Raw genomic sequence first — 27,394 nt, forward strand, 5'->3', positions numbered from 1 at the left:
CCCACAGTCCCCCTCCCTCAGTGTCAGCCCCGGTTGGTCCCAGGGTTCTTTTCCCACAGTCCCCTCCCTCAGTGTCAGCCCCGGTTGGTCCCAGGGTTCTTTTCCCACAGTCCCCCTCCCTCAGTGTCAGCCCCGGTTGGTCCCAGGGTTCTTTTCCCACAGTCCCCTCCCTCAGTGTCAGCCCCGGTTGGTCCCAGGGTTCTTTTCCCACAGTCCCCTCCCTCAGTGTCAGCCCCGGTCGGTCCCAGGTTTTTTTCCCCACAGTCCCCCTCCCTCAGTGTCAGCCCCGGTCGGTCCCAGGGTTCTTTTCCCACAGTCGCCCTCCCTTAGTGTCAGCCCGGTCGGTCCCAGGGTTCTTTTCCCACAGTCCCCTCCCTCAGTGTCAGCCCCGGTCGGTCCCAGGGTTCTTTTCCCACAGTCCCCCTCCCTCAGTGTCAGCCCCGGTCGGTCCCAGGGTTCTTTTCCCACAGTCCCCCTCCCTCAGTGTCAGCCCCGGTCGGTCCCAGGATTCTTTTCCCACAGTCCCCCTCCCTCAGTGTCAGCCCCGGTCGGTCCCAGGATTCTTTTCCCACAGTCCCCCTCCTCAGTGTCAGCCCCGGTCGGTCCCAGAGTTCTTTTCCCACAGTCCGCCTCCCTCAGTGTCAGCCCCGGTCAGTTCCAGGGTTCTTTTCCCACAGTCCCCCTCCCTCGGTGTCAGCCCCGGTCGGTTCCAGGGTTCTTTTCCCACAGTCCCCCTCCCTCAGTGTCAGCCCCGGTCGGTCCCAGGGTTCTTTTCCCACAGTCCCCTCCCTCAGTGTCAGCCCCGGTCGGTTCCAGGGTTCTTTTCCCACAGTCCCCTCCCTCAGTGTCAGCCCCGGTCGGTTCCAGGCAACCAACCCTCTCTCTCATACACACACACACTCTGCACCTGCCATGGGCGTCAGCGTTCATCTCACACCTTCTCTTTCCACATTAATCAACAGTCAGAAATGAAAACAAGAGGATCAAGTGGACTATACGGTTGCTCCCCAAATGGCACTCTGTTTCCTATAGTGAACTACTTTTGCCCAGGGTCCACAGGGCTCTGGTCAAAAGTAGTGCACTATTTAGAAATAGGTATGCCATTTAATACACAGCCTAGCTATGACTGAAGCACTTCCCTTGTCTTAATGTACAGTTGAAGTCGGAAGTTTACATACACTCAGGTTGGAGTCATTAAAACTCATTTTTCAACCACTCCACAAATTTCTTGTTAACAAACTATAGTTTTCGGGCAGGACATCTACTTTGTGCATGACACAAGTAATTTTTCATACAATTGTTTACAGACAGATTATTTCACATATAATTCACTGTATCCCAATTCCAGAGGGTCAGAAGTTACATACACTAAGTTCAAATCAAATCAAATGTATTTATATAGCCCTTCGTACACCAGCTGATATCTCAAAGTGCTGTACAGAAACCCAGCCTAAAACCCCAAACAGCAAGCAATGCAGGTGTAGAAGCACGGTGGCTAGGAAAAACTCCCTAGAAAGGCCAAAACCTAGGAAGAAACCTAGAGAGGAACCAGGCTATGTGGGGTGGCCAGTCCTCTTCTGGCTGTGCCGGGTGGAGATTGTAACAGAACATGGCCAAGATGTTCAAATGTTCATAAATGACCAGCATGGTCAAATAATAATAATCACAGGCAGAACAGTTGAAACTGGAGCAGCAGCACGGCCAGGTGGACTGGGACGGCAAGGAGTCATCATGTCAGGTAGTCCTGAGGCATGGTCCTAGGGCTCAGGTCCTCAGAGAGAGAGAAAGACAGAGAGAAAGAGAGAATTAGAGCGAGCACACTTAAATTCACACAGGACACCGGATAGGACAGGAGAAGTACTCCAGATATAACAAACTGACCCTAGCCCCCCGACATATAAACTACTGCAGCATGAATACTGGAGGCTGAGACAGGAGGGGTCAGGAGACACTGTGGCTCCATCCGAGGACCGTTGACTGCCTTTAAGCAGCTTGGAAAATACCAGAAAATGATGTCATGGCTTTAGAAGCTTCTGATAGGCTAATTTACATAATTTGAGTAAATTGGAGGTGTACAATTGGATGTATTTCAAGACCTACCTTCAAACTCAGTGCCTTTTTGCTTGACATCATGGGAAAATCCAAAGAAATCAGCCAAGATCTCAGAAAATTTTTTTAGACGTCCACAAGTCTGGTTCATCCTTGGGAGCAATTTCCAAACACCTGAAGGTACCACGTTCATCTGTACAAACACGCAAGTATAAACACTATGGGACCACACAGCCGTCATACCGCTGAGGAAAGATACGCATTCTGTCTCCTAGAGATGAATGTACTTTGGAGTTAACAGTGCAAATCAATCCCAGAACAACAGCAAATGACCTTGAAGATTCTGGAGGAAACAGGTACAAAAGTATCTATATCCACAATAAAACGAGTCCAAAATCAACATAACCTGAAAGGCCCCTCAGCAAGGAAGAAGCAACTGCTACAAAAGCGCCATAAAAAGCCAGACTACAGTTTGCAACTGCACATTGGGACAAAGATCGTACTTTTTGGAGAAATGTCCTCTGGTCTGATGAAACAAAAATAGAACTGTTTGGCCATAATGACCATCATTGTGTTTGGAGGAAAAGGGAGAGGCTTGCAAGCCAAAGAACACCATCCCAACCGTGAAGCATGGGGGTGGCAGCATCATGTTGTGGGGTTGCTTTGCTGCAGGAGGGACTGGTGCACTTCACAAAAAAGATCGCCTCATGAGAAAGGAAAATTATGTGGATATATTGGAGCAACATCTCAAGACATCAGCCAGGAAGTTAAACCTTGGTCGCAAATGGGTCTTCCAAATGGACATTGACTCCAAGCATACTTGTTGTGGCAACAACGTCAAGGTATTGGAGTGGCCATCACAAAGCCCTGACCTCAATCTTATAAAACATTTGTGGGCAGAACTGCAAGCAAGGAGGCTTACAAACCTGACTAAGTTACACCAGCTCTGTCAGGAGGAATGGGCCAAAATTCACCCAACTTATTGTGGGAAGCTTGCAGAAGGCTCCCCGAAATGTTTGACCCAAGTTAAACAATTTAATGGCAATGCTACCAAATACTAATTGAGTGTATGTAAACTTCTGACCCACTGGGAATGTGATGAAAGATATAAAAGCTGAAATAAATCATTCTCTCTACTATTATTCTGACATTTCACAGTGTTAAAATAAAGTGGTGATCCTAACTGACCTAAAATAGGGAATTTTTACTCTGATTAAATGTCAGGAATTGTGAAAAACTGAGTTTAAGGTGTATGTAAACTTCTGACTTCAACTGTAGCTTCCCACTGGAGACTGCAGACAGTGTTATCCAGATAACAGATCCTGTTTCTGGGCTCCGTCATGCCTTCAACACACATACTGCGCCCCCTATAAATGATGATACAGAAGCACGGACAGTATAGAGATTAGACAAAAAGGAGAGACTGTCTCAAGATTATCATCTTGTGTATTTCATGTCACAACACAGGAAATTAAGTCAGGATGTTGTGTGTGACGTCTTGTGTGTGTGCGTCTTCAAGATTTACTAGAGAGAGTGGAGGTTTGTGTGTGAATACCCATGATGCCGATCCTCTTCATTTCCTGGGCCACATCTGTTCCCTGGGTGTTGTCTCAAGGAGAAAGGAGCGCTGATTGGCTGGCTTATGTTCTAAGGCCTACATGGTCAGAATTCAGGCAGTGTTCCATGCTTTTTACTTTGGGCTAAAATGAGCAGCACACACACACACACACACACACACACACACAGAGGCCAAAGCATAGGTGAACTAGTTTGGCTCCAAAACAACTTGTTCCCATAACAATCCCTCTCAGGATTCTGCTTAGTAAGGCTTTTAATTTGGAGGGTTTTGTCCTTCTCCTTTATCATACACTTGAAGATCTCACCGACAGAATTTTAAATGTTATAAACACTGTCATTTCAAACTCTTATCGAACATACATTTTTCACTCTGAAATCATGTTGATTTACAAATATGTCTGTTTCACCACATGTATAATACCAAGATGAGGGTAATAACTCAAGACAAAGGAGAGTTTGACTTCCTCTTGTGTGTGAGAGAGATACGAAACAACTGCTCTGTCAGTAAGTCTCAAATTCCTCATGTTCCTCTCTCCTCACTTCAGTAGGAACAATCAAGGATCGGAGAAGAAGGAACCTAGGGTCTTGTCCTCCAACACTCTCCACACTTCCCTGTGCCGTTTTGAGAAGGAGACGAGAAGAGAGGACACAAGGAATCTGCCATTGCACCCAGAAGCTGAGTTCTGAGTCTTTACCCTTCACCCAGAGTTGTGCTTTCGATCACTCCCCCGAATGCATTTAAAAGCATTGGAAAGGTGCAAGCATGGCTAGTGTGAGTTCCCTTACACCAGTCCATTCTTTTTGAAATCATGACAGGGAGTATAAGCGCACACACTTCAGGAGAAGGGGAGAAGAAACTGTCCCACAGTAGCTGCTGTTCTGTGATCTCCAGTATCAGTGCAGAGCAGGAAGTTAGCGTGCTAATGTAGCCTACAGTAACTAAGCAGTAACTAAACTCAGTTTGGCCCGAGGATTAAGAGATAAATTTGCTTATCTTTATTTCAGTGTATTTATCTCTCTCCATCTCTCTCTCGCTCATTTTATTTCTCTATCTCTCTTTCATTATATTTTTCTCTCTCATTGTATTTATCTCTTATATTTATCTCTCATTGTATTTATCTCCCTCATTGTATTTATCGCTCATTATGTTTCTCTCTCTCATTGTATTTATCTCTTATATTTATCTCTCATTGTATTTATCTCCCTCATTGTATTTATCTCTCCACCTCACTGTATTTATCGCTCATTATATTTCTCTTTCTCATTGTATTTATCTCTTATATGTATCTCTCATTGTATTTATCTCTCCATCTCTCTCATTGTATTTCTCTCCATCTCTCTCATTGTATTTCTCTCCATCTCTCTCATTGTATTTCTCTCCATCTCTCTCATTGTATTTCTCTCCATCTCTCTCATTGTATTTCTCTCCATCTCTCTCATTGTATTTCTCTCCATCTCTCTCATTGTATTTCTCTCCATCTCTCTCATTGTATTTCTCTCCATCTCTCTCATTGTATTTCTCTCCATCTCTCTCATTGTATTTCTCTCCATTTCTGTCATTGTATTTCTCTTCATCTCTCTCATTGTATTTCTCTCCATTTCTGTCATTGTATTTCTCTTCATCTCTCTCATTGTATTTCTCTCCATCTCTCTCATTGTATTTCTCTCATTGTATTTCTCTCCATCTCTCTGATATTTCTCTCCATCTCTCATTGTATTTCTCTCCATCTCTCTCATTGTATTTCTCTCCATCTCTCTCATTGTATTTCTCTCATTGTATTTCTCTCCATCTCTCTCATTGTATTTCTCTCCATCTCTCTCATTGTATTTCTCTCCATCTCTCTCATTGTATTTCTCTCCATCTCTCTCATTGTATTTCTCTCCATCTCTCTCATTGTATTTCTCTCCATCTCTCTCATTGTATTTCTCTCCATCTCTCTCATTGTATTTCTCTCCATCTATCTCATTGTATTTCTCTCCATTTCTCTCATTGTATTTCTCTCCATCTCTCTCATTGTATTTCTCTCCATCTCTCTCATTGTATTTCTCTCCATCTCTCTCATTGTATTTCTCTCCATCTCTCTCATTGTATTTCTCTCATTGTATTTCTCTCCATCTCTCTCATTGTATTTCTCTCATTGTATTTCTCTCCATCTCTCTCATTGTATTTCTCTCCATCTCTCTCATTGTATTTCTCTCCATCTCTCTCATTGTATTTCTCTCCATCTCTCTCATTGTATTTCTCTCCATCTCTCTCATTGTATTTCTCTCCATCTCTCTCATTGTATTTCTCTCCATCTCTCTCTCTCCAATTGTAGGCCTTTTTCTCTCCCTTTCTCAATGCAGGACTACATCCCATTATCTGATACAGAAGCAGTGAAATATCCCCTGAGCAAATGCTACTGTGTGTAAGTCACTCTGTGTGTACCCACTACGCATGCAATGCCAGTGTGTGTGCATGCCAGTGTGTGTGTGTACACTACCAACGCTATACCAACATTTGTGACCAGCTGTGTGACCAGCTGCCCATTACCAGACCTTCCTATTTAGATGATGTAGGGCACACACACATTTTAGAGGCAGCAGAAAATCCCATGGAAATCATGAGTCATTGCTATGGCGATAGCATTTCAAAAGTAGACTGATATTCTGTTATTTGAAGTTAGTTTACATACTGTTGGCCTACCTATATGTCATTGATATTAGTACTTGACCTGCGTGTGTTCCTGTGTGTGAGAGAGAGTGAGTGTGTGAGTGCAAGAACTATAGCAGCATTATTTACAATATAATACCCCAAGAATACTTCAATCAACCCAACCACAACACATCAATTTATTTTCTTAGAGCAGAATATGGGTTGATCATTATGTTTGCAAATCTGTGGCAACGATGGGAATAAAGTACTGCAATCTACAACACGGGCAAGTAATCAAACTGTATGAGAAAGAGAAGGCTGTGAATAATTCAAAACTCAATACAGGGTTTGTACTGAGAATCTCCCTGGTGTTCTGTATTCTGTTATTGTACTGAGAATCTCCCTGGTGTTCTGTATTCTGTTATTGTACTGAGAATCTCCCTGGTGTTCTGTATTCTGTTATTGTACTGAGAATCTCCCTGGTGTTCTGTATTCTGTTATTGTACTGAGAATCTCCCTGGTGTTCTGTATTCTGTTATTGTACTGAGAATCTCCCTGGTGTTCTGTATTCTGTTATTGTACAGAGAATCTCCCTGGTGTTCTGTATTCTGTTATTGTACTGAGAATCTCCCTGGTGTTCTGTATTCTATTATTGTACTGAGAATCTCCCTGGTGTTCTGTATTATGTTATTCTCTCTATGTGGAACATCCAGGAACACTAATGCATTCTACACAGTAGTGAGACAATATTCCACTGCACCGAGTGCCACCTGAGCGAGTTCCCATCGTGTGAGTGTGTGTGTTGTGATTGTATGCCATATCAAGTAGCCCTGGCTGTGCCGAATCGCTGAGCTCCCAGTAACACAATCCTAGACCCACCCAGGCTTAACACCAGTCTGTCATGTTTTTACGCTTTCTAATTCTAATGTCCATTTTCCTCTAATGGTTACCATGGTGATTATACAACAGAGCAGTATATGTCGACTGCATGGCTCAAATGGTGACAGTTTCTGCTGAACCAGTGCATCCAGAGGTGTAAAGCTACATGGCAGCTCATAGGCAAAGTGTGAGTGAGTGAGTGAGTGAGTGAGTGAGTGAGTGAGTGAGTGAGTGAGTGAGTGAGTGAGTGAGTGAGTGAGTGAGTGAGTCTATTTAAACCGACATCCCTTCTCTGAGAGGTCCTTGCTGAAGTTGTCCAGCTCTGTGCACCTGGCATCACTAGCACACTCTGTTGAGGTGGGCCAACGCTCTACCCAGGCATCCTTGCCCAGCATGTATGTGGCACTGAGAGAGAGAGAGAAAGAAGAGGGAAAGAAGATAGAAAATAACCCCTTTAGGCAGATATTAACATTAACTTTATTGCTCTGACTTGCTTTGTCTTTCCAGTACTATAAGTCCATTATAACATGTCACTGCCTCTCCCCACCTGTTGGTGGAGCTGTCCTTGTACCAGAGGTCAGTTTTTGGCCCCATGATGAGGTAGTCTGTACCCTCCTTCAGGTCCAGACCTCCTCTACAGCCAGCATGGGACAGGAAGACCTTAGTGTCACCCACACTGACCCCCTCCTCCACTCCTAGAGAGAGAGGGGAGGGAGGGGCGGGAGGGAGGGAGGGAGAGAGAAACAGAGTTAACCATGTTTGAACTAACTCAGCATCACATTCTGAAACAAAGATGGTAAGGAGAGATGGGTAGAGGACAGAAGGACTAGATGACATAAGATGCTTACCTATTTTTATAACCTGTGTGATCTTCATCTCATATCTGTCATACTGACTCTGGCTGACACTCAGGACCTTGGCCTTGTACACTGGAGGACAGACGTGTGAGAATCGTCAGAACAGCAAAATACACTCTACTCAATCAATGATATGATACACTTGACTGTCCCCAAGGAACAATTTGACTAAGACACTTAAAGAATGAAGCGTTAGATGATAGTTTTACCTCTGACAGACAACATTAATTTATAGCTGTACCTTATACTGTACATGGTATAGTGTTGTCTCAGTGTGACAGATTTACAGATCTATAATGCCTATAACATGTCTATATGTCTATAATGCTTATAACATGTCTATAAATTCTTATAACATGTCCATGTCGATAAGATGTATATAGTGCCTATAAAATGTCTATAAATGCTTATAACATGTCTATAAGATGTATATAGTGCCTATAACATGTCTATAATTTATATAGCCTGTCTATAACGTTCAGAAAATATCTATAACGTCTATAACATGTCTATAATGCTTATAACATGTCATTAACATGTATATAATCTCTATACCATGCATACAATGCATATAACACGTCTATAACATGTCTATAATCTTCAGAACATATCTATAACAGAACATATCTATAACATGTATATATAACATGTATATAACTATGCCTATAACGTGTCTACAATGACTATAACATGTCTATAAGGTCTATAACATGCATACAATGCATATAACACGTCTATAACATGTCTATAATCTTCAGAACATATCTATAACATGTATATAATGCCTATAACACGTCTAAAATATGTTTATAATGCCTATAAAATGTATGTCTATAACATGTTTATAACATGTCTAAAGTGTCTAGCATGTCTATAATGCCTATAACATGTCTATAATCTCTATAACATGCATATAACGTGTCTACAATGACTATAACATGTCTATAAGGTCTATAACATGCATACAATGCCTATAACACTTCTATAACATGTCTATAATGTTCAGAACATCTCTATAACATGTATATAATGCCTATAACATGTCCATAACGTATATAACATGTCTATGTCTATAACACATCTATAACATGTCTTTAATGCCTATAACATGTCTATAACATATATAACATGTCTATGTCTATAACACATCTATAACATGTCTATGTCTATAACACATCTATAACATGTCTATAATGTTCAGAACATCTCTATAACATGTCTATAATGTTCAGAACATCTCTATAACATGTCTATAATGCCTATAACATGTCTGTCTATAACATGCCTATAATATTCCTATAACATGCCTATAATATTCGTATAACATGCCTATAATGCCTATAACATGTCCATAACATGCCTATAACATGCCTACAATGCCTAAAATATTCATATAACATGCCTATAACATGTCTATAATGCCTGTAATATTCATATAACATGTCTATAATGCCTATAATATTCATATAACATGTCTATAATGCCTATACTATTCATATAACATGTCTATAACGTATATAACATGTCTATGTCTATAACACATCTATAACATGTCTATAATGCCTATAACATGTCTGTCTATAACATGCCTATAACATGCCTATAATATTCCTATAACATGTGTATAATGCCTATAACATGTCTATAATGCCTATAACATGTCTATAATGCCTCTAACATGACTATAACATGCCTATAATATCCCTATAACATGTCTATTTTTTATTTTTATTTCACCTTTATTTAACCAGGTAGGCTAGTTGAGAACAAGTTCTCATTTGCATGTCTATAATGCCTATAATATTCATATAACATGTCTATAATCTCTATAACATGTCTATAATGCCGATAACATGTCTGTCTATAACATGCCTATAATGCCTATAACATTCCTATAACATGTCTATAACATGTCAATAATGCCTATAACATTCCTATAACATGTCTATAATATCTACAACATGTATATAATGTCTATAACATGTGTATTATATTCTATAGTGAAAACAGATATAGCATACCGTGGTATAATCCTTTGCATGCGTGGTCCTCTCGTGCTCCATAGGGGACTGGATCGGTTAGGGTCTTAGACACACAGCAATCACCTAATAGGAGAGAGACACACATCATTATCACACACACACATGTATGGCACACACAAACACACACACACACGCACACACACACACAAACACACACTCACCCTGTGTACAGCGACATATATTGTTCCTGCAGATCTGTGAGAGTTCGTCCTTGTCCTCTTTGGGGGTGTAGAAGCGACTGCAGCGGTGGTCTGATAGAGAGACACGCTATGTTAACATTTCTCCACCAGACAGAGAGAAATGATCAACTCCAATGTTTACAATAGCTTCTCTTGTTCGAGGGCATATGAAATATGGTCAAAACAAACCATAGACCTACCTGGGTTGTAGTACTCATAGACAGTATCTACCTGGGTTGTAGTATTCGTAGACAGTAACAGTATCTACCTGGTTGTAGTACTCGTAGACAGTAACAGTATCTACCTGGGTTGCAGTACTCATAGACAGTAGCAGTATCTACCTGGGTTGTAGTACTCATAGACAGTGACAGTATCTACCTGGTTGTAGTACTCATAGACAGTAGCAGTATCTACCTGGGTTGTAGTACTCATAGACAGTAGCAGTATCTACCTGGGTTGTAGTACTCATAGACAGTGACAGTATCTACCTGGTTGTAGTACTCAGACAGTAGCAGTATCTACCTGGTTGTAGTACTCAGACAGTAGCAGTATCTACCTGGGTTGTAGTACTCATAGACAGTGACAGTATCTACCTGGGTTGTAGTACTCATAGACAGTATCTACCTGGGTTGTAGTACTCGTAGACAGTATCTACCTGGGTTGTAGTATTCGTAGACAGTAACAGTATCCACCTGGTTGTAGTACTCGTAGACAGTGACAGTATCTACCTGGGTTGTAGTACTCGTAGACAGTATCTACCTGGGTTGTAGTACTCATAGACAGTATCTACCTGGGTTGTAGTACTCATAGACAGTATCTACCTGGGTTGTAGTATTCGTAGACAGTAACAGTATCCACCTGGTTGTAGTACTCGTAGACAGTGACAGTATCTAACTGGGTTGTAGTACTCGTAGACAGTATCTACCTGGGTTGTAGTACTCATAGACAGTATCTACCTGGGTTGTAGTACTCATAGACAGTAGCAGTATCTACCTGGGTTGTAGTACTCATAGACAGTGACAGTATTTACCTGGGTTGTAGTACTCATAGACAGTATCTACCTGGGTTGTAGTACTCGTAGACAGTATCTACCTGGGTTGTAGTATTCGTAGACAGTAACAGTATCCACCTGGTTGTAGTACTCGTAGACAGTGACAGTATCTACCTGGGTTGTAGTACTCGTAGACAGTATCTACCTGGGTTGTAGTACTCATAGACAGTATCTACCTGGGTTGTAGTACTCATAGACAGTATCTACCTGGGTTGTAGTACTCATAGACAGTATCTACCTGGGTTGTAGTACTCGTAGACAGTATCTACCTGGGTTGTAGTACTCGTAGACAGTATCTACCTGGGTTGTAGTATTCGTAGACAGTAACAGTATCCACCTGGTTGTAGTACTCGTAGACAGTGACAGTATCTACCTGGGTTGTAGTACTCGTAGACAGTATCTACCTGGGTTGTAGTACTCATAGACAGTATCTACCTGGGTTGTAGTACTCATAGACAGTATCTACCTGGGTTGTAGTATTCGTAGACAGTAACAGTATCCACCTGGTTGTAGTACTCGTAGACAGTGACAGTATCTACCTGGGTTGTAGTACTCGTAGACAGTATCTACCTGGGTTGTAGTACTCATAGACAGTATCTACCTGGGTTGTAGTACTCATAGACAGTATCTACCTGGGTTGTAGTATTCGTAGACAGTAACAGTATCCACCTGGTTGTAGTACTCGTAGACAGTGACAGTATCTACCTGGGTTGTAGTACTCGTAGACAGTATCTACCTGGGTTGTAGTACTCATAGACAGTATCTACCTGGGTTGTAGTACTCATAGACAGTATCTACCTGGGTTGTAGTATTCGTAGACAGTAACAGTATCCACCTGGTTGTAGTACTCGTAGACAGTGACAGTATCTACCTGGGTTGTAGTACTCGTAGACAGTATCTACCTGGGTTGTAGTACTCATAGACAGTATCTACCTGGGTTGTAGTACTCATAGACAGTGACAGATGAAGGTTGGAGGAGTCCCACTTTGAACGTCTGCTGCAGTCGGAAGATGATGGTCTCAGTCTCCTTGTTGGACACCTGGTAGCACAGGTAGACCACAGAAGAGCACAATGAAGCTACCTCCGGACACTGACCTAAGAACAGTTTTGAGTTAATAGTTTGCCTTTTACCTTTAAGATTTGGGGAGGGAAAGCTGATCCAAGATCTGTGCCTACAGGCGACAGACAACCTCAACCCAGACAGAGTGAAAAAAGTATGACCAGTCAACTTCTAGGGTTGACGTGGTAACGCTGGTCTCTCTACGTTCAGGTCATAGAAATAGAATGAGATTCTATTGAGATTCTATTCCTATGGTTCCAGTATCTTGAACAGGTGAATGATGAAAAGGAAGTTACCCCTTGACACTGATCTAAGATCCCACCAAAAAGTTAGGATTTCTGGGAGGATAAGCTGATCCCAGATCTGTTCTGGTACCTTGAAGAGGTGGATGATGAGGGAGCCTCTGTCACTCAGGTTGTCCACTATCTGGAAGTTGTTGATGTAACGGTCCACTGAGTTGGTCAGCTGGAGGCAAACACAAAAACAAACAAACATTTTCAATATGCACACGGTCACAATAAGCTACACTTAAACACACGCAGTCGAAATCAAGTTGGACATTGAGTCAAAGACCAGACATGCAGTTAGACAGCCATCTAGTGGAGCCAGATGAACATTACAAGTTGATTAAAGGGATAATTCACCTTAGTTACATATCTGTTTCCTTACCCTGTAAGCAGTCTATGGACAAGGTATGACAACAATCCATGCTTTGATTTAGTTTCCCTAACACTGTTTCCAAATGCATATGTGGCACAAATCCCCTTTAGCGTTTAGCATTTGTGGCGCAAATCTCATTAAAGTAATGGGTCCGATATTAACCTTTTTTGGCATCACGTTCAAATCCTCTGTAAGTGACTTTGTTGAGCTTCACAATAAGTGTTAGATACTTTCCGATGATTTGGATACGATGAGCACAACAAATAAAACATATCGGTCCCATGACTTGAATTGGACTTGTGCTACACCTGCTAAAACGTTAGCATCTGGAAACAGTGCCAGGGAAATAAAACCAAAGCATGGTTTCTGTCATAACTTGTCCATAGACGGCTGACAGGGTAAGGAAACCAAGGTGTAACTTAGTAATTGGGGTGAACTGTCCCTTTAACGTGGGTTCCAGTACCATCTCCAGATCTTCATTCTCTGGGACGAACCCAGTAGGAAGACTGATGTCCAGAACAACCATCCTGACCTCCCTTAGTCCCAGTGCCCTGGAGGAAGGAAATAGAGAGAATAGTAGAATGAAGAGGAAGATGGAATGAAAAAGTAGAGACTCAAGTGTTATCCAATAACAGTAAGTCCCCTAGTGTATTTCCGAGAGGGGACCAAAGGAGAGTAGTACTGTACTGTCTATAGTACTGTATGATCTCACCTGACATTAATAGTGATCGTGTAGGACTTCTCTGCATCTGGTGGAGGCTTTTCTGTCAATGGGGTTAAAAAAAACATTGAGTTTAAGATTTGAGACTGGGATTGAGACTAAGATTGAGATTAAGATTAAGATACAAATGGAGATTGAGAGCTGGATTAACCTACCACTAGATTCTGCGATGGTCACGTCCAAATCAAAGTTCTTGCAGCTGCTCTTCTCATGCACCTCAGGGAGCTCGTTGTAGTAGGTCACCACCTAGGTCAGAGGTCATTAGACCAGGAAGTGACAACACAAACAAATATGACATCATACATCAATGTGACAAAATGATCATAGACTAGCTCTACTATCATGCATCGACTAATGGCCATAGACATGTGTTGTGGTCATACCTCTAGTATACCTTGTCCCTTCCCTTTGGCCTCCACTCTGAATCCCTGGTCTATAGGAGCCTGAGTGAAAACCCCACAGAAGAGGGAGATGGTGAAAGAGGAACATGATACATCATGGTTCCTAAACCTAGGCCACATATTTGACATAAGATACAGGTAGGTTGGGAGAGAAGAAATGGTGAAAGAGAGAGAGAGGAAGAGAGAACAGCATCCCTCCTACCCTGGAGGAGCGTGCCACGTAGGAGGTCCTGGGGTCGAAGTGGTAGCGCTGGTCGCTGCGGCCTTGGATGCTCAGGTCCACCTGGAGACTCAGGTCATTGGGAGGTTTCTTTATCAGGTACCCAGACAGACCCTGCAGAACAACCATGGTGGGCTGGGGGAGAGACAGGAAGCAGAGAGATTATTATAAAATATGTACTGGATTGTGTGGAGATCCAAATGGCGGAGGGCAACAAACTGGACTGGCTAGTGACAACCTGCAATAACACTGTTGACATAAACTCAGCTCACTGACATCATGCAATACTCGTTTCCAATGATGTCACTCAGTACCTGGGTGGATCCGTAGCCCCCGCCCCTGCGGCGCTGCTCATTGAGCCACTGGAAAGGTGCGGCGGCTTCAGTCATGTGACGACTCTTCACCAGGGCTAGCAGGGCGTAGCCCGTCGCTTCCAGAGTGAACAGGCGGTTCTCACTGTCTGGCCAATGGGTACCATCTGGAGGAGGGGAGAGAGGGAGGAAGGAGAGAGGGGGGAGAGAATAACAGTGAAGCACAGCAGAGAATAGAGAGGGGGAGAGAGAAACAGAGACAGACAGACATTTCCCTACCTGGAGAGGCAGCTTTGAGTAGCAGGGTTTTTAAGAACAGTGAAGGTGTCTCGTCAACTAGAGACAGAGCGTAGGCAGAGATGGCCAGAGAGTAGGGCCTCTTCAGACTACCATACGTGCTCCTCAGATAGTTGGCAGCATTCTGGATCCCATTCTAATACAATACAATAGAATACAACTTCACTGTCTATCCATTAGTTTGGTGGCTTATTAATTCCATTCTTATATGAGCAGAGGGATAAAGAATAAACCTGATTTTAACACAAGAGTCGGCAGAAAAGCCCCATTTCCCAACACCGACATGCCATTTACACCGGTTGGATTAATGGTCAGCCATGGCGCATGCAAACGTAGCGTGATAACAGGTCGGCCAACGAAATCCAAGATCCACCAGGGAGTCAGGTAAAAAGGCATCCTACTCACAGATGACTAACTTACTTCTAACTGGGGCATCAGGTAGCCTAGTGGTTAGAGCGTTGGGCCAGTAACCCAAAGGTTGCTAGATCGAATACCCCAGCTGACAAGGTAAAAATCTGTCGTTTGGCCTCCCGGGTGGCGCAGTGGTTAAGGGCGCTGTACTGCAGCGCCAGCTGTGCCACCAGAGACTCTGGGTTTGCGCCCAGGCTCTGTCGTGACCGGGAGTTCCGTGGGGCGACGCACAATTGGCCTAGCGTCTTCCGGGTTAGGGAGGGTTTGGCCAGTAGGGATATCCTTGTCTCATCGCGCACCAGCGACTCCTGTGGCAGGCTGGGCGCAGTGCACAGTGTTTCCTCCGACACATTGGTGCGGCTGGCTTCCGGGTTGGATGCGCGCTGTGTTAAGAAGCAGTGCAGCTTGGTTGGGTTGTGTATCGGAGGACGCATGACTTTCAACCTTCGTCTCTCCCAAGCCCGTATGGGAGTTGTAGCGGTGAGACAAGATAGTAGCTACTAAACAATTGGACACCACGAAATTGGGGAGAAAAGGGGTAAAAATTCAACAACAAAAAACAAAACAAAATCGGTCGTTTTGCCCCTGAACAACCCACATTGTAAATAAGAATTTGTTCTTAACTGACTTGCCTAGTTAAATAAATGAAAATAAATAACTGACTTATCTCCCGTCCCAATATAACAGTTTCTGCCGGTTCTGTGACCGGCTTACCTTGATGGTGTGGCCAGCTCCATTGCAGTTGAGTTCTGTACCCTTGGTGGCTTCAGTCATGGCTATCAGGACAAAGGCTGTCAGAGTGGACTGAGACTCTGCACCTTGTACTCCACCCTGGAGAAGAGAGAAGCTGTTATCAGACTTCAGTCCCAGATCTCTCCCTGTCTGTTAGAGTGTGAATGTGTGCGCACATCAGTCCATGTGTGTATATGTGCGCACGTGCTTCTGCATCCACCCGTGTGTGTCTCTTCTTACTGTCATAGTAGTAGTGTAGACAGGGTTGTCCTCTCTGAAAGATCCAGTGGTCTGCTGTTTGTTGTTGAGCAGGTAGAGGAGAGGACCACACACATCCTGTTCACTCACTCCTATCAGCTGACGAGCCATAGAGAACACCTTCACTACATACGCTGTGATCCTATAATGGATAGGGGAGAGAGGGGGAGAAAGAGATGGTGGGCAGGGAGAGGGAGAGAACGAGGGTGGTGGGGAAGAGGGGGGGAGAAAGAGAGGGTGGGGGAAGGGAGAGGGGTGGAGGGAGAGGGGAGAAAGAGAGGGGTGGGGGTGGGGGGGAAGGGAGAGGGGTGGAGGGAGAGGGGGAGAAAGAGAGGGTGGGGGAAGGGAGAGGGGTGGAGGGAGAGGGGAGAAAGAGAGGGTGGGGGTGGGGGGGAAGGGAGAGGGGTGGAGGGAGAGAAAGAGAGGGTGGGCAGGGAGAGAACGAGGGTGGTGGGGAAGGGAGAGGGGTGGAGGGAGAGGGGGAGAAAGAGAGGGTGGGGGAAGGGAGGGGTGGAGGGAGAGGGGGAGAAAGAGAGGGTGGGGGGAAGGGAGAGGGGTGGAGGGAGAGAAAGAGAGGGTGGGGGAAGGGAGAGGGGTGGAGGGAGAGGGGGAGAAAGAGAGGGTGGGGTGAAGGGAGAGAGGTGGAGGGAGAGGGGGAGAAAGAGAGGGTGGGGGGAAGGGAGAGAGGTGGAGGGAGAGGGGGAGAAAGAGAGGGTGGGCAGGGAGAGAACGAGGGTGGTGGGGAAGGGAGAGGGGTGGAGGGAGAGGGGGAGAAAGAGAGGGTTGGGGGAAGGGAGAGAGGTGGAGGGAGAGGTAGGAGAGGGTGGAGGAAGGGGGAGAGGTTGAGGCGGGGAAAGAGAAGGTAGAGGGGAAGGGAGGGAGGTGCAGGGGGAGGGAGAGGAGAGGGAGACAGAAAGAGAGAGAGAAAAGGGGAGAGGTAGAGAGAGAGGCTGTGAGGGTTACAAATACAATCCATTGTATTATTTGATTACTCTGTGATTGATACACATTCTTCTTCTTCTTCTATGTATTTGAACAATACCATGTGCTTGTGCCTTCATTCCTGTAGGGGGGGTAAGAGTCGTCTTTCTTCTTATACACCAGCTGCTTCTGGTAGCCTTTCTGTATGTAGTTCATGGCCTCCACCCTGCGTTGCACCCCTACAGCCTCCCAGTCGTTGGAATGGTCCAGGTAGACAGTGGCTATAAGAGGCAGGGTGATGCTGGCGAGGTTCTGTTCCACACAGCCACCAGGCATACGGATCAAAGAGGCCAGCGAGTCACCGCTGATACTGTTGTCTATGGTATCAGCCAACAGGTTACCTGGTGGGAGGAGCAGAGTAGAGTAGAGTAGAGTAGAGTAGAGTAGAGTAGAGTAGAGTAGAGTAGAGTAGAGCAGAGTAGAGTAGAGTAGAGTAGAGCAGAGTATAGAATAGAATAGAATAGAATAGAATAGAATAGAATAGAATGGAAGAGAATAGGTTATATGTCCACACAGCTGCTTTGGCTTCACAATGCCCATAACCAACCAAAGGGTTAGAGGCACCCGCCAGCCACCATTTCTGTCTAATAACGTAAACCTCGTTTCTCAGTTAGGCCTACCCCTGATGTTGATGAATGTCTCTGGTTGAGAGTTTGGAACCAGGAGCCCAGCTCCACTTTGTTCACCTCCACTACCTGCCTCCCATCTGGGGGAAACATAGTAAGAAGACTTAGTAAAGGTTGTTTCTAAAGGAGACATGGTAATGGTAAGCAGTAGGGTTAGAGATGATGAGTGTCTTAGTTCTGCTCACCATTCCCTCCCTTGGCAGAAGGATTCAATACAAAACTCTGTACTTTAGTCTTCTGCACTCCTTCCACCTGTTACAGGGTTTTGAAAACAGCTTTGAGATACCGGTCCTCGTATCTTAGCTAAGGACACTGATTCACAGTCGCTATATATATTTTATTTATTTTATTATTATTTTTTATATTTTTAAACTAACATCTGAAATAGTCACCCACCACCACGCGTAGCTTCTTCTTGACCCCGTCGCTACCCATAAACCCTTTGGCCATGGCAAGGACCTCCAGTAGCATCTCTCCGGCCTTGAGCGGTATGATGGTGTAGGGAACCACCAGGGACGAGCTGCCCTTCAACCTCACCTCCTGGGTGTGTTTCCCATTGAACGCCACACTGCACATGTCCTCTGTCTTCAGTAGCACCACCTTAACCTGGGTTGAGTAGAGGAGGAAACGGAGATGATCAAGACACAAAATGGCTGACAGTAATGGGAGGGTTAGGAGGGTTAAGACACAAAATGGCTGAAAGTAATGGGAGGGTTAGGAGGGTTAAGACACAAAATGGCTGAAAGTAATGGGAGGGTTAGGAGGGTTAAGACACAAAATGGCTGACAGTAATGGGAGGGTTTGGAAGGTTAAGACACAAAATGGCTGACAGTAATGGGAGGGTTAGGAGGGTTAAGACACAAAATGGCTGAAAGTAATGGGAGGGTTAGGAGGGTTAAGACACAAAATGGCTGAAAGTAATGGGAGGGTTAGGAGGGTTAAGACACAAAATGGCTGACAGTAATGGGAGGGTTTGGAAGGTTAAGACACAAAATGGCTGACAGTAATGGGAGGGTAGGAGGGTTAAGACACAAAATGGCTGAAAGTAATGGGAGGGTTAGGAGGGTTAAGACACAAAATGGCTGACAGTAATGGGAGGGTTTGGAAGGTTAAGACACAGAATGGCTGACAGTAATGGGAGGGTTAGGAGGGTTAAGACACAAAATGGCTGACAGTAATGGGAGGGTTAGGAGGGTTAAGACACAAAATGGCTGACAGGAAGGGATCAGAGGAGAGCTAGCGGGTGGGAGTAGAGGGAGTAGTAGGTAGATAGAGGTTTCCTCAGATATTAATTATTCAGCCTGATGGTTAAGGTTAAGGCTTGAGGATTAGATAGAAGTCATGGTTGAGAGGCCAGAGGTGAGCTTGCCTCCATGTCCTCGTTGCCATAGTTATGGAGCACAGCTTTGATCTCCACGTGTTCGTTCCTCGCCACTGAGTACGGCAGCTTCAGGTCCACGAAGAAACGCTTCCACGCACGCACGTTCCATGGCTCGGCTACGCAGAAACCTGGAATAAAAACAAAATGATTCTAATAAACAAACAACAGCAGGTGGTTGAGGACTTCATGCTTTAGTTAGAATGCTAGAATTGTACAGCTATAGGTTGTATTCCTCATATGGCACCAGTATCCCCACTAGAATATTACCTGGACTCCTCCTGGGAAATGACTGAATATGGGTACAGTGAGAGGAAGCCATTTTAGACCACTGAGAATTAGGCCCAATCGCAAATAGACCCCTTAAATCCTAAACCCTATGCACATGTGGTGATCTGATTGGACATGACAGGTGTTAGTGATATGGTAACAGTTCCACCTTGCCCTCTGATTGGTGTTTCACCTTGCCAACAAGGGCGTAGCACTTAGGGACTGGGACCATGGCTACCCCAGGGGAAGGGAAGGGTCTACCTGTTACAGGTGAGGAGCTGATGGCTAGTACCCCCACTGGGTGATCGTGTCTGGGAAGATGGATTCCACATGCAGCGTTGACAACCTGTAAGGAACAGACACAAACTAATGAATCCCATTGAGTTGACCTCTTGTAAGCTCAGCTTGTGGCATGAGCACAGTAAAACATTATCTTGAAGATAAATAGAGAGAGAGACTGGTGGATTGTGATCGATTGATGCCGTTGCCTAATGCAATGCTAACAGTGACACACGCACACACACACACACACACACACACACACACACACACACACACACACACACACACACACACACACACACACACACACACACACACACACACACACACACACACACACACACACACACACACACACCCCTGGGACAGTACACGATGGTGCAACAGTGTTTATTTTGGGGGAATGAAAAAGGCCAGGCTGTTTCTGATCTGTTAACCCAGCCAGTCTCAATGTGACCTCCAGTCCACTGTGGTGCAACTCTGGGGATTTACAGAGTAGGTTGTTTCATTTCAAAGGGATACTGTGAGATTCTGTCAATTTGCCCTTTTCTACTTCTCCAGAGTCTAATGAACACGTGGTTACCATTTCTGTGTCTCTATGTGCAGTATGAAGGAAGTTCTAGGTGGCTACCAGAGCGGCAGGTAGCCTAGTGGTTCGAGCGTTGGACTAGTAACCGAAAGGCTGCTAGATCAAATCCCCGAGCTGACACAAGGCAGTTAACCCACTGTTCCCACAGTGGCTGTCATTGAAAATAAGAATTTGTTCTTAACTGACTTGCCTTGTTAAATAAAGGTCAAATAAAAAAAACACAAATAAATAGGTAGTTTAGCAAGCCAATGATGACTGTAAGTCTACAGGTACACTAGCTTAATTGCCAGAACCTTGCAGTATCCCTTTAAGGGTGAGAGGGGTGTGGCTTGGCATATTCCCCTTTCGACAAAACTGGTCAACCCTCATAGAAAGAGTTTTCCCTGGACAGGTCATGTGGTTAGAAAAACTCCTGGCCCTACTCATAGGAAGTAGCCTGTTTCAAAAACCAAGTCTTAGCCTATGAGCAGGTAAACTGCTGTCCCTTTCTATAATGGGGTGAGAAGACAGACACACATTCACTCACCCGTCTCTGCTGTCCTCAGGAACACTGGGCAGCGGCAGGTCTTTCCACAGCCATGACTCATAGAACTTAGACCTTACTATCACATCACTCTCCTCCATAAAGTCATCCTCCTCTTCCTCCTCCTCTTCCTCAGCAAAAGACCCTCTCTGTCCTTCCAGAACAGGTTTGGATCCCATTATCACTGGAAGGCCCAATCTTTCTTCACCTGATGCCAAAAAATAAACATGTTTCAACTCTGTTTGATGGATGGGTGGATGAATCGATTGATTGATGGATTAATTGAGCAATCAATCATTTTGAGCTCAGTTCTCTGCTGTAACATACAGGGGCCACTTGGACAGAAGTTAGATCTGGTTAGAATGACCATGGTTAGACTCAACAGACTCAACTCAACTTAATTAACAACACCTACAGTGTTGTTTTCAAGACCACCTAAAGCGAGACCGATTCAAGACCAAGACCACCTAAAGCGAGACCAATTCAAGACCAAGACCACCTAAAGTGAGACCGATTCGAGACCAAGACCACCTAAAGTGAGACCGATTCGAGACCAAGACCACCTAAAGCGAGACCAATAAGACCGAGACCAAGACCACCTAAAGTGAGACCGATTCGAGACCAAGACCACCTAAAGCTAAGAGACGAAGGGTCCAAGACTAAGACCAGGGTCCAAGACTTGGGGGCGAGGGTTCGAGACCAAGACCGGGAGGGGGGCGAGGGGTCCAAGACTAAGACCGGGAGGGGGGCGAGGGGTCCAGGACTAAGACCGGGAGGGGGGCGAGGGGTCCAGGACTAAGACCGGGAGGGGGGCGAGGGGTCCAGGACTAAGACCGGGAGGGGGCGAGGGGTCCAGACTAAGACCGGGAGGGGGGCGAGGGGTCCAAGACTAAGACCGGGAGGGGGCGAGGGGTCCAAGACTAAGACCGGGGGGGGGGCGAGGGGTCCAGGACTAAGACCGGGAGGGGGCGAGGGGTCCAAGACTAAGACCGGGAGGGGGGCGAGGGGTCCAGGACTAAGACCGGGGGGGGCGAGGGGTCCAAGACTAAGACCGGGAGGGGGCGAGGGGTCCAGGACTAAGACCGGGAGACCGGGGGCGAGGGTCCAGGACTAAGACCGGGATGGGGGCGAGGGGGTAAGACCGGGAGGGGGCCGAGGGGTCCAAGACTAAGACCGGGACCGGAGGGGGCGAGGGGTCCAAGACTAAGACCGGGAGGGGACGAGGGGGGGAGGGGTCCAAGACTAAGACCGGGAGGGGGGCGAGGGGTCCAAGACTAAGACCGGGATGGGGGGCGACTAAGACCGGGAGGGGGGCAAGGGGTCCAAGACTAAGACCGGGAGGGGGCGAGGGGTCCAAGACTAAGACCGGGAGGGGGCGAGGGTCCAGGACTAAGACCGGGATGGGGGGGGGACGAGGGGTCCAAGACTAAGACCGGGATGGGGGCGAGGGGTCCAGGACTAAGACCGGGAGGGGGGGGGTCGAGGGGTCCAAGACTAAGACCGGGAGGGGTCGAGGGGGTCCAAGACTAAGACCGGGGAGGGGGGGAGGGGGCGAAGGGTCCAAGACTAAGACCGGGAGGGGTCGAGGGGTCCAAGACTAAGACCGGGAGGGGGCGAGGGGTCCAAGACTAAGACCGGGGATGGGGGGAGGGGTCCAAGGCGAGGGGTCCAAGACTGAGACCAGAAAAATGCAAATCCACCATAATAAGAGTTGAAAAGTCCAGTATTTCTGTGTTCAGATTTCAGGACATTCTTTAGACATTCAGAATGGTGATAAATGCAGAGGACAGAAGTTATCACTAATCCAAACAGGTCCATGAGAAGACAAGTTTACCCTCGTCTCCCTTTACTAATCGTTAGCATACAACTGTCAAGCAATTTCCCACACTAGTTCCTACCAGCAAATCAAGGAAATCCTGCTGAGCACTGAAAAATATCCTCAAACCTTGTAGTGAAAGTAATGGACAGTCATTTTTACAAGTAAAGTAGGAACCCCGGGTTTCAATACGGGATGAGATATTCATGTGTCATGAAAGGAGTGTGGATATTTGGCCTGGCGAAGCTGTTTTACGTGCTGACTGGTGATGTGCAGTTTGCGAACAATTCATTATTTTTGAACGACTCTTTTGACTGACTCGAGAGTCATGATTCATTCATTTTAGTCGTTTGTTTGACCTGCTAATGCTGGCCGCAATGAACCCTACAGCAGGGTTAAGACACACTCTTCGGGCTCGGTGGCTCCAGAGAAGTGCTTTGACCACCAACTAACTGTCTGTCATATGGTGCAGGAAAATAGATCATGAGCATAGAGAAGAACAATACATGATTAGAACTGATAATGAATCACATGGTGCAAGAATAAGTGCAATTCATTGATTATTGAATGTTATGGATGCAGCTTTGTAGAATCAAAACACACAGACTCTGCTCAACAAACTCAAACTCGAGAACGAATCTTTTGGATGCTGCAGTTTGCAAACGACTGCGCTCATCACCCCCATGGTAGAGTCACACAATGCATTCCGCCAAGACTCGTTCACAATATAGTCTGGGACGGCCACAACTAGACCTCAAATGTACCAATAAAATCATCTGATTTGTATGCCTAGCAATCAACAAATGTACATGGCTTAAAGCACACGTTTACAAGTCTGTCACAAATGTCAGCTCAATAAGCCCCCTTTGGTGAACGAAATTGGGGGAACAGTCACCTGTTTGATAGCCTAGCAGTTAAGAACATTGGGCCAGGAACAAGGTCACCTGTTTGAATCCCCAAGCCGACTAGGTGAAACAGATAGCCTGGCAGTTTATTGGGCCAGGAACAAACATCCCAAGCCGACTGGGCCGTGGCTATCATAACAAGGTCAGGAACTACAAATGCCATGATGATCTGGACAAGACTGACTGGTGAAACGAGGCAAAGGAACTACAAATGCCTCTGGATTAGCTAAATGTGGATTGGCTAAATTAATAAATTGATAATGTTAGCAAAGGTGTCAGCTAGAGATGGCTTGCAGGGATTTGAAGTTTTGATAATTGGATGCCAATTAGCTGTAAAGTAAATAGAGCTGAATATATTGATAAAAGTCACCTTGTCGAGAGAGATTTACGGTTATCAAAATGTCATGCCAGGGTAAGACTACAGGAAACACAGCCTTATTTTAAGTGTTTCTGAAACACTGTGGGAAAAATGAATGGTGGAAAACGGTGGAACCATTTCCATTTTTGTCAGCTAGGTTTATGGGTATTATGACACCGCACTGTGAGGCTCTAACAGTGACGCAAATGAACAAAATTAGTAGAAAGATGAGTTATTTTTGACTGAATGAGTGGGAAAGATCAGAGTCAGTAAAAGAGTCGAACGTCCCACCACGAGCGCTACCACTGCTGACAATTATTGGTTTTGTTATGCTGGTTTCAGCTGGTCTCGGGAAGAAATGATGAGTCCTCATTGTTTCTGAGTCAAAATGTACCTGACACCGAGACAAGACTGATACACTCACAATAATCTCCACACCGAGACAAGACTGACCTCACAATCTCACACCGGAGACAAGACTGATACACTCACAATGTATCTCACACGAGACAAGACTGATACACTCACAATGTATCTCACACCCGAGACAAGACTGATACACTCACAATGTCTCACACCGAGACAAGACACACTCAATGTCTCCCACACCGAGACAAGACTGATACACTCACAATGAGACAAGACTGATACACTCACAATGTATCTCCACACCGAGACAAGACTGATACACTCACAATGTATCTCCACACCGAGACAAGACTGATACACTCACAATGTATCTCCACACCGAGACAAGACTGATACACTCACAATGTATCTCACACCGAGACAAGACTGATACACTCACAATGTATCTCACACGAGACAAGACTGATACACTCACAATGTATCTCACATTCGGAGTACTACAACACTGCTGCCACAAACACCTAACAATTCATTAACCAGCTAGTCCATCATCATCAATGTTACCTCTTGAAATCCCATAATTGACAAATTGTTTGCTATGTATCTGGGGGAAATGCGTCTGTCCAGGGTCAGCCTGAGTAGAGCTGTGGTGGTAGGCGGTATGGTGGTGGTAGAAGTATGGTGGTGGTAGGGGTAGTCTGGTGTCAAACTCCTCTCCCTGTACTTGAGCAGCAGTACCTGAAAGCGCCCAAACAATTCTGTTCAGTGCACTTCAATTCAGCTCAACTCAACAACTCAATTCAACTCAGCTCAGCCAGCTCAATTGAACTCAACTCAGTACCTGAGGGCCTTGATACATTCCCATCCTCAGTGATGCAGAGGGAGCGTCGGGTGCAGGGAGGCATGGGGGATCTCTCAGGCCATCCTTACAACACTGACGCAACAGCTTCTCTCTGTAGTGGTTCTCTGTGGGGAAGAGAGAGCTCAGAACCATCAATCTATCTATCAATCAATCAATCCATCCACCTTTCCATCAATAAATCAGTCCCCCACTCAATCAATGAATCATTCCATTCATCAACCAAAAATGAACATAGCACTTTTTCTGTCACTGACCCAGTAGAGTTCTGCGTTGCAACATCTCCCAGCAGAGCGCCTCCTTCTGGACCTCCTGGGCACTGCATGCCTGCAGAAGAGATGGAAGGGAGGGAACACAGGAATGGCAAACAACGAAATTAAACTGTTCTACAAACCAAGAAACACAGATGTCTATACCACTGGTCTGTCTTACTCAAACTCATGATTGGGCGACTGGGAATGTTTTGCTTTAACTAATCTTCCTGCAAGCTCACAGTAAACAAACAGAACATTGCAAACATGGACTTTGGATGCCTGCAAAGCCCCATAACCTAATTTAACTAGGCAAGTCAGTTAAGAACAAATTCTTATTTACAATGACACCAAAGGGCAAAAAGGCCTCTTGTGGGGAGCGGGGATTAAAATTAAAATGAGTTAAATATAAATATAGGACAAAACACACATCCACGACAAGAGAGACAACATAACACTACATATAGACCTAAGACAACAACCATCAGAGGACCGGTGTTACCCTCTTCATCATCAACCATTAGAGGACTGACGTTACCCTTTCCTCGTATTAACCATCAGACGACTGACGTTACCATCTTTCCCTGTAGATAACCATCAGAGGACTGACGTTACCCCTCTTTCATCGTATCCCAACCATCAGAGGACTGGCGTTACCCTCTTTCCTCGTATTAACCATCAGAGGACTGACGTTACCCTCTTTCATCGTATTAACCATTAGAGGACTGGCGTTACCCTCTTTCATCGTATTAACCATCAGACGACTGGCGTTACCCCCTTTCCCGTATTAACCATCAGACGACTGACGTTACTGCATCTTTCATCGTAGAGTTAACCATCAGAGGACTCAGCGTTACCCTCTTTCATCGTATTAACCATCAGGCGACTGGCGTTACCCTCTTCCTCGTATTAACCATCAGACAACTGGCGTTACCCTCTTTCCTCGTATTAACCATCAGAGGACTGATGTTACCCTCTTTCACCATTATTAACCATCAGACGACTGGCGTTACCCAATTTCACACCAAGTATTATTAACCATCAGAAGGCTGATGTTACCCTCTTTCATCGTATTAACCATCAGAGGACTGACGTTACCCTCTTTCATCGTATTAACCATCAGAGGACTGACGTTACCCTCTTTCATCGTATTAACCATCAGAGGACTGACGTTACCCTCTTTCCTCGTATTAACCATCAGAGGACTGACGTTACCCTCTTTCCTCGTATTAACCATCAGAGGACTGACGTTACCCTCTTTCCTCGTATTAACCATCAGAGGACTGACGTTACCCTCTTTCCTCGTATTAACCATCAGAGGACTGACGTTACCCTCTTTCATCGTATTAACCATCAGAGGACTGATGTTACCCTCTTTCATCGTATTAACCATCAGAGGACTGACGTTACCCTCTTTCATCGTATTAACCATCAGAGGACTGACGTTACCCTCTTTCCTCGTATTAACCATCAGAGGACTGACGTTACCCTCTTTCCTCGTATTAACCATCAGAGGACTGACGTTACCCTCTTTCATCGTATTAACCATCAGAGGACTGACGTTACCCTCTTTCCTCGTATTCATCAAAAGAAGGTGGCTCTTCGTCTGTCTGTCTGCGTTGTGTGCTACCTTGTCTAGAAGAGGTGGCTCTTCGTCTGTCTGTCTGTCTGCGTTGTGTGCTACCTTGTCTAGAAGAGGTGGCTCCACCAGTGTTAGAGTAAAACAGTAGTCCAGCGTCAGTGAAGACACCCATGCTGTTGCTGCCCCCACCGTGGGTACAGCCTATGTCCCCCCCTTCCACCACCTGCCAGATCTGATGGGGGCACAAAGGAGTCAGAGGAGAGG

The 27,394-nt window shown here is 45.3% G+C and overlaps 1 protein-coding gene across 1 annotated transcript; it reads right to left on the bottom strand.

The window, feature by feature from the left end:
- Window positions 1-6,440: 6,440 nt before the first annotated feature.
- LOC127932363 (complement C3-like) lies at window positions 6,441-25,095 on the bottom strand. The gene is given in 26 exon segments (XM_052527948.1): window positions 6,441-7,546; window positions 7,689-7,836; window positions 7,990-8,070; window positions 10,020-10,103; window positions 10,202-10,291; window positions 12,204-12,309; window positions 12,706-12,795; window positions 13,454-13,541; window positions 13,703-13,754; window positions 13,867-13,957; window positions 14,095-14,154; window positions 14,315-14,467; window positions 14,647-14,810; window positions 14,923-15,076; window positions 16,066-16,182; window positions 16,324-16,483; window positions 17,384-17,663; window positions 17,943-17,984; window positions 17,987-18,028; window positions 18,134-18,200; window positions 18,345-18,554; window positions 19,318-19,457; window positions 19,858-19,887; window positions 19,890-19,942; window positions 20,994-21,198; window positions 25,003-25,095. Coding segments are annotated over 25 exon segments (2,814 nt in total). The 5' UTR covers window positions 21,170-21,198; window positions 25,003-25,095; the 3' UTR covers window positions 6,441-7,410.
- Between the last annotated feature and the right edge of the window lie 2,299 nt (window positions 25,096-27,394).

This window comes from Oncorhynchus keta, chromosome 10, assembly GCF_023373465.1.
Source record: "Oncorhynchus keta strain PuntledgeMale-10-30-2019 chromosome 10, Oket_V2, whole genome shotgun sequence".
NCBI lineage: Eukaryota > Metazoa > Chordata > Actinopteri > Salmoniformes > Salmonidae > Oncorhynchus > Oncorhynchus keta.